The sequence below is a fragment of the Malus sylvestris genome, chromosome 15, assembly GCF_916048215.2.
Source record: "Malus sylvestris chromosome 15, drMalSylv7.2, whole genome shotgun sequence".
Taxonomy (NCBI): Eukaryota; Viridiplantae; Streptophyta; class Magnoliopsida; order Rosales; family Rosaceae; genus Malus; species Malus sylvestris.
The window spans coordinates 21,724,063-21,732,713 of record NC_062274.1 but is presented as its reverse complement, the minus strand read 5'-3'; the positions used below and the strand labels follow the sequence as shown (position 1 = coordinate 21,732,713).

Here is an 8,651-nt window from a genome sequence, read left to right as displayed (position 1 = left end):
TCACAAAGACCAGAAGGTAGAAATTTCAAAAATTGTTCATCAGCTTCTTAAACGAAATGCGCTAGATTCTTTTACCCCGTTTTGATACCAACATGATGCGTCAAGTGATGGGCTCCTCTCTATGGAGTATGGATGATTGGGCCATGGATCGTATTGCAACCCCTATATAAAGGTAACATTCATTCAACTTCATGTTAATTGAGATTCGGTTGCACCACAAAAAACAGCTTACAAGACAAATTCTGGACTGGCAGGCCATGCGAAAAGTGAATTCATTGAAATAGCTGTGATTTTCAGAACTACATGATCGAGGCATGAAGAACTTGTACGCAGAACATGCATATGGTTCGAAATTAAGGAACAAAATTCAGCAAATGACGATCATGTTCTACAACCAAGTGTTTCATTCACAAGCTGGCTTAGTGTCGAAGCTGCTTAAGCAGATCGCAAACGCTTGGAAACAGGACAGCGGGTAGCGATAATCCAAGGTGAAGATGTCTTTTCCAATCTTCCCAAACTGTAGGATTACCCTCTCTTGCTCTTCAGCCGAAACGTTGTGGGATGGATCAACAGCTGCCACAAGCTGGAAATTTTTAACGGAAGCCACTGTAACACGCCCTCTAAAGTTAAGGCACCAGCATTGTAGCTGCTCATGCCACCGAGGAGACTTGTTTTTCAAAACCAGTGGCTCTGCACCTGGGGCTGAGACATTTGGCTCCGAGAGGGTTGTAGAGCTGAACTCTCTGATCAGATCCTTTTCTTTTGAACTTGGTGAGAGAGCAAATTGCTCGTCATAGGCTTGTGGGAACGATGTTGGTGTTGGGGCGGTGCCCCCGTCCTGAATGGAAGAGACAGGAATGGAGTGCATAGCACAATGCATTCTCCTTGGACCTCTTGTGCGAAGAATATTGAGCTCGTAAGAGATGGTGCCAATGCTGTAGTTACACGCTGGTACTCTTGGAGACACCTGCTTAGAATGGAACCTTCGAGATGATCGATTATTTGGTTGGGGTACTGCATCACATGGAGGCTGGCTGTCATGTACGCTGAACTTGGTACCCAAAAAGTTGGACCTGGCAAAACAATTGTTGAATGAGTTGCGGGAACATAAACAAGAATAACTTGACTGAAATATTTGCAAGCATAGTAGAGCACACTTACCTCAATTTACCAACATATGTAGTGCTGGCTCGAGAAAAATCATCTGAAACCAAAGATATAACGAACTCGGTGCTTGTTGCCCTTCTGATCCTTTTGGCTGCTAACAATAATTTATCTTTCTCACCCTCAGCTGTCAATTCAATAATATAAGTGAACACCAGGTAATCAACTGATACATTTTCTTTTCATCAAATAATCTAAAACGAGAATGTTAAAGAAGCAAAATAAGATATCTCTAGAAATGCTATATTCATCTCCTAAGATTGACAGAAACTTACAATATAACTAACCCAATGTGCAGCGCAATAATAAAAAAAACAGAGTTACATTGTCCACAATAAGAACATGACTTACATGGTACCAGACCGTAGTAAAGATAATATGTGGAAGTTTCTCTACCCCTTCGAATGAAGCACTGTATTGGAGATTGGCGAGGCCCCGGCTACACAAAGCACACCACATATAACACTATTTCAGAGGAGGCACTCAGTACAAGTAAACACAAACTTAAGAGGAATTAGGATAAAGCAACACCTGCTTCAATGAGATTGGAAATGTGAGCCTTCCACATTGCTCGGGAGTTTTGACTATATCCCTCATAATGCCCCTCCATGACTTACAAACCGAACCACAAAAAACAACGACAGCTCGAGCAGGCCACGATGTTTCACTTTCTTCTACCCTCTGAATTATGTCCAGAAGCAATTCCGGAGGCAAGTTAGCCCACTGACCCTGCTGAATCACATCAGTTGGCGGGGTTGGAGCCATATCAGGAGCAATATGCGACAAAGTCCGACTACGCCAATGCTTCCGTTCACCAACTCGCCTTGACATGCTCCCAATCCCATCTTTCATCTCCCGCAGCTCACGAACAATGCCTTTGAACGACATCTACACATAGCATATCAATCATAACACCAAACCAACGAGTCAAAGACCTTTAAAAGGATTTCGAGACCAAAATCTTAACAAGCAGGCAAATTCGATACCGGAAAGTAACTACCGAGTACATGAATATAAACCCATTATCCTTAATTCGATTCAAATTCAAAATGTGAACAAATCGGCCACAGTTTTGGCACTAAAAGTGGCTACATTCAAAGAAATCTTTTGATAAACAACATAATTCCTCTTCACACCCAAATTTTTAAATCTTTTCGATTCAATATACATTTCTCTCCTCTATTTCACAACTTCTTCAAACCCCATAAAAAATGTCCACACATAAAAATCTGTAATTTTTAGAAGAAAGTAAAACCCATCAATTTTGTCAAACAAATAATTGAAAAAATAATCTACTTTTTATATTTTGCCACCGAAAGTGTCAAACTTTCGGCGATCTGTAAATTAAATAATAAAAAAATTGGGGAAAAACAAAGAGCCAGCCAACCTGTTGAACCAGCTCGAAAGCTCACAGCAGCTATTTCACGAGGCGAAGGCAGGCGGCAGGCGGAAGAGAAGCTTCTAGAACGTCCCGGTATCGCAAATTGGAGAACAACGGCCAAGCTCTCGGCAGCAGCCGACCATGCCGTTCTCCGACTTGGGGTCTCTACTTCGAGGCCCTCCTAGATCGGCTTCTCATCGCCGCCACCGCCTTCTCCTTTCCCACGTCAGCACCTCCACCGCAGAGCTCCGATCGGCGCCGGCCACCAGAGCAGAGCAAAAGATTTTCGGTTTTTTGCTCGCTCGAAACGGATCCGATGCGCTTTTTTGGCGCTTTACGCGTTTCGGGGGTGGTTTTTAATAGTCCGTTAAAACGAAAACATTGAAATTGTGAGCTGTAAATTTTAATGGAGGGAATCGGGGTGTGTCGTCACTCGTTACTGCTGGAGCAACAGATTTCGTACACGTGGCGATGATGTTCTACCTTTTTTTATTGATTTAATTTTATGTAATTTGTTCTGTATTGTTAGGATTTAGTAGGGAATTAGGAATGTTTACAGCCAAGAAAGAAAATGTCCAACCAAAAAATAAAATATTCCATATCCCTTTTATGCTATGCGTATATCCACTAATCCAACAAGCATTTGTCATAATCTAATTGGAAAAAACCCTAATGAAAAACTTAATTATTCTTAAACCATCCAATGCTTCATCTTTATCATATAAAAAGGGTACAATCTTGTCAAGTTCAAGTTAATCAATGTTTGGTATTATCTAATGAGATGCTAGCAACCTTTTGGAGTTCCCATTCCACCTTTTTCGCTCTCTTGTTCATCATGTAATGTCGGATGATCCGGACAGTTTATGTTTTAGGTCACTCTTTAAAAATCATTTAGCAACCCACCACCAATAGTGGATAGCAATTCTCCTTGACAAAGATCATTTCTTCAAACAATTAACTAAATCCAAAATGATTTAGTCATCTAACGTTGAAAATTTTTACTGACACACCCCGACTTGGGAAGGTTGAAGCATGCAGGCCATCACCATGAGGTGACGTTACTATAAGGGTAAGTGATGAAAAAAAGTGAATAATTTCAAGACTAAATGAAACTAATTATACTAAATAGTGAAAGAATGCGCAATCGTGGGAAGAACCCACTACAATTATTCAGAGCATAATAGACAGTGAGACTAGAAAAGAGTAGTCAAAGTAACTAAAGTACACTTATTACATAACAGTGATAAGTTCGTACGTTTAAACAGAAGAGAATGTCAGAACTGCCGAAATTCCTCGAGTGCCACAAAGAGTACAGCTATCTAGGTCCTGGAGAGGCGAAAAACAAAGTTGAGTGGGTCAACTAAACAATGCTTATACGAAATCCTTTATTTCCGAATATATTAACCCATCGCTGTTAAACATGTATAGTTTCCTTAAAACGTACTACGTAGGTATGTAACAAAAGCACAACAGCAATATAACCAAATACATGGTACTTAACCACTTCAGAGATTAATCGTACGGCCAACTAACTTAATGAGTAATTCTCACGAACGGGTATGAAGTGTGCTGACTTGGTAAGCCGATCAACTATCACCCAGATACCATCATAACCATTTCGCGTACGAGGTAATTTGTACATGAAATCCATCGTAATATCTTCCCATTTCCATTGGGGTATCCGGAGTGGTTGTAGCAATCCAAATGGCTTTTTCCTTTCTACCTTAACCTGCTGGCAAACTGCACAATGACTAACATACTCTGCAATTTCTCTTTTCATACCTGGCCAATAATAGAAGTGTTGGATGGTATGATACATCTTGGTACTCCCTGGATGCATCGCATAAGCAGAAATATGCGCTTCATCCAATATGTCTCTCTTTAGTTCCTCAACATTCGGTACATACATCTGCTCACCTTGCATAAACATGCCATCAGGATCTCTAATCCTGAGGTCTTTCTTTTTCCCATCTAACACAGCCTATATCAATTCCTGAGATTCTGTATCGTTCCTCTGGGCTTCGAGAACATGATCTAGCAGAACCAGTCTGACCTGAAAACTGGCAATTAGGGCTCCTTGTCACCGCACTTTCAATGCTACTCCAATGGATCTTAGATCAATCAAAAGAGGAATGCAACTCGCATAAAGAGCATTAAGTTAGCCATGAGACTTCCTAATAAGAGCATCACCTACCGAATTGGCATGACCTAGGTGAGACTCAATGGTGCAGTCATAATCATTGAGTAACTTTACCCACCTCCGTTGCCGAAGATTGAAATCTGGCTGAGTAAAGATATACTTAAGGCTCTTATGATCAGTAAAGATCTTGCACTTTTCCCCATAAAGATAGTGCCTCCAGATTTTCAAAGCGAAAATGATCGCTGCCAACTCGAGATCATGAGTAGGATAGTTCTTCTCATGGGGCTTTAACTGCCGCAATGCATAAGAAATCACCTTATTATGCTGCATTAACACACATCCAAGACCATTCAGAGATGCATCACTGTAGATCTCAAAGTTTCCACCATCATCAGGAAGTGATAAGACATGTGCATAAGTGAGAAGGTACTTCAATTGTTGGAAACTCTATTCACACTCATCACTCCACAAAAATGGAACATCTTTTCTAATCAATTTTGTCAGATGTAATGCTATGGTTGAAAAGTCTTTTATGAAGCGTCGATAATAACCAGTAAGACCAAGAAAGCTTCGAACTTCCGTAACTGTCTGAGGTTGTTCCCAATTCTCCACGACTGCTACTTTTTGAAGATCCACAAGCACACCCTGAGCTGATACCACGTGCCCTAAGAATGACACTTGATCTAGCCAAAAATGACATTTGCTAAACTTAGCATACAACTTATTTACCCTTAGCGTCTTTAGAACCAAACGCAAATGCCTGGCATGCTCAATTTCATTCTTCGAATACACCAAAATTTCATCTATGAAAACAATGAAGAACCAGTCGAGGTATGGATAAAATACTCAATTCATCAGGTTCATAAAAGCTGTTGGTGCATTAGTCAATCCAAATGGCATCACAAGAAACTCGTAATGACCATATCGAGTTCTGAAAGCTATCTTCGGAAGGTCGTCACTTCTGATCTTCAATTGGTAATAACCAAACCTTAGGTCAATCTTCGAGAACACACAAGCACATTTAAGTTGGTCAAAGAGATCGTCAATACGAGGTAATGGATAACAGTTTTTAATCGTCACCTGATTAAACTGCCTATAGTCGATGCATAACCTCAAAGTTGCATCTTTCTTCCTTACAAACAGAATAGGAGCTCCCCACGGGGAGGTGCTTGGCTGAATGAAACCCTTATCAACCAACTCTTGTAACTAAGTTTTAAGTTCCCTTAACTCTGCAGGAGCCATACGGTAAGGTGTAAGAGAAATAAGATTAGTACTTGGAAGTAGATTAATGGTGAACTCCACTTCACGATCTGGGGGTAAGCAATGTAATTCATCGGGAAAAACATTGGGAAAGTGTTTAACTACTCTGACGTCTTCCACAGATGCAGTAGTTTCTTCTGTTGGCACAACATGAGCTAAGTAACCTTGACAACCCTTACTCAACTGTCGCCTCGCCCTCATGGCAGTGATAACTCCATGCTTTAGACCACCACGTTCACCAACTAACGTGACAATAGGCATGCCCGGTCGGTGAGAAGTAACAACCTTCTCATAACAATCTAACTTGGCACGATTGTAGTGTAACCAGTCCATGCCTAAGATAACGTCAAAATCAACGATATCCAAATGGACAAGATTAGCCAACATGACTACATCTTAGACAAGGATGGGACATCCTTGATATTCCCAACTAACATAACAAATTTCACCCCTAGGCATTGAGAATTCCAACTCGTAGCTAGTGAAGTAGGGTGTGGTTGAGTCATTTGAGCAAACTTATGGGAAATAACTGAATGTGTAGCACTAGAATTAATTAAAACTTTAGCAAAATGGTCTATAACATTCAACGTACCCATGATCAAGTCCGGATTAGCCTGAGCATCCTGTAGCGTGGTGTTGTTGACTCTTCCCTGAACTTGCTGCCTACCTCCCCGGCCCCTGTTTGTTTAAGTCTGATTACCTCGGCCCTGATGAGGTAGGTTTGCCTGTCTGCCTGAACCTCCACTGCTAGACGTTACGTCGAGATTTCAATATTGTCCTCTAGTATAAATTTGTGCTCCACCACCCTGATACGGTATATAGTCTCCCTGAAACTGTGGATAACCTCCCTTAGTCAGCTGATAACCTCCCTGAATCTGTTGATAGCCTCCCTGATGGTAGGGAACCTTTGGTGTGTACTGGTATGGGGTTATGTCCCCTTGGTAATGGAAAGCTCCACCGTGGCCTATCTGTTGACGATTACCAGGTGCTAGAAAATGTTGTAGGGGGACTGCAGGTGGTAGATTAGCAAGCTGGTTCTTCTGATTCTGAGGACAATTATAGGCCATATGCCCTGTCTGTCTGTAAGTGAAACATCATATGTTTCCTCTTTTACACTCGCCATAGTGACGGGTGTTACACATGCGACAAAACTGAACACCTGAACTGCTAGAGTTTCCTTGATTATGAAAACGAGAACCACCAGCGGATCTGCCTCCTCTATGAAGTTTACCAAAGTTAGAACCCCCGCTCAAAGATCTAGAGCTATTTCCACTCTTTTTAAAATTCTAAGCCCCTCTCGGACCAAGTGATGATTGCCCCATGTTACTGTACCTCTGGGCATTCCTGCCAACATCCTCATCTTCATCGTCAGGAGCATTGTCCGAATCTTCAACCCGAAGCAAAACCTCGAAGAATTCCTTATACATAGCACAAAGAGTAGTGGTTGCCATAGAACGCCATTTCTTACAGGTTCCTCTCTTAAACAGACGAAGCTTCTCCCGAGGATTAGCAACAATCTCGGGGCAATAACGAGATAAGTATGTGAACTTTTGATGATACTCAGTAGCTAACATCTTACCCTACCTCATATTTGAGAACTTATCCTTCTTACGATCCAAATACTCCCGAGGAACAAATCTGGTCTGAAATATCCGGTTGAAAACATCCCAATTCATAACATCTTCATCAAATAATGGTTTCTTCTCCTGATCCCACCAAGATTCTGCTTCCAAATGAAAGAACTAGGTTGCCGTTTCAACCCATCTCTCTATGGGTAAATTACCCTGTCGATACATGACTCGAAATGTCTTTTCAACATAATCGAACCATATCTCTGATTTCTCCGACCCCTCATTACCAAAGAAGTCATTAATCTTCAGGCGAGATATAATGTCCAGAGTATTCCTTGGGGCAGGACGGAGTGAAGACCGAATAACATTGGCAATAGCCTCACCAAATTGTCCAAAGTCCAGAAAATTATTCTCATCTGAAGTACGTGGCTCTCTACGAGGTGGCATGGTTCTAACATAAGAAAACAAGAGTTAAAACACACTAGGAAGTGCAGGACTGTCTAAACCTATAGTCTAATACCAAGCTAACACACCCCAACCTGGGAAGGTCGAAGCATGCTGGCCATCACTGTGAGGTGATGTAACCATAAAGGTAAGTGATGAAAAAAGTGAATAATTTCAAGACTAAATAAAACTAATTATACTAAATAGTGAAAGAATGCGCAATCGTGGGAAGAACCCACTATAATTATTCAGAGCGTAATAGACAGTGAGACTACAGAAGAGTAGTCAAAGTAACTAAAGTACACTTATTACATAACAGTGATAAGTTTGTACGTCTAAACATAAGAGAATGTCAGAACTGCTGAAATTCCTTGAGTGTCACGAAGAGTACAGCTATCTAGGTCTTGGAGGAGCAAAAAACAAACACTACTACAAAAATGTACTTATTGTGTCACTAGGTGATGTCGCTTTAATATAATATAGTGGCGGACAAGACATTTGCGACACCTACTGAACATGACGTCGGATTTACTGTCGCTTGTAAGCGTCATAAACTGTCTATGTCGCTTTAATCGACGTAAACATTTAATGTCGCTTATAACCGACATACATTTTAATAATTTTTAAATAATGGTGTCGCTTTAAAAAAATATTGTCGCTTTTAAGTGACATAAAGTTAGCGACACCAATT

General features: G+C 41.0%; 1 protein-coding gene across 1 annotated transcript; it reads right to left on the bottom strand.

The window, feature by feature from the left end:
- Positions 1-258: 258 nt before the first annotated feature.
- Positions 259-2,907, bottom strand: LOC126604800 (tubby-like F-box protein 5). Its single transcript, XM_050272113.1, has 5 exons — positions 2,552-2,907; positions 1,696-2,052; positions 1,516-1,603; positions 1,162-1,291; positions 259-1,073 (listed from the first exon to the last, which is right to left on the bottom strand). The coding sequence occupies exons 2-5, from the start codon at positions 2,050-2,052 to the stop codon at positions 404-406; spliced, it is 1,245 nt and encodes a 414-aa protein (XP_050128070.1). The 5' UTR covers positions 2,552-2,907; the 3' UTR covers positions 259-403.
- Positions 2,908-8,651: the final 5,744 nt, after the last annotated feature.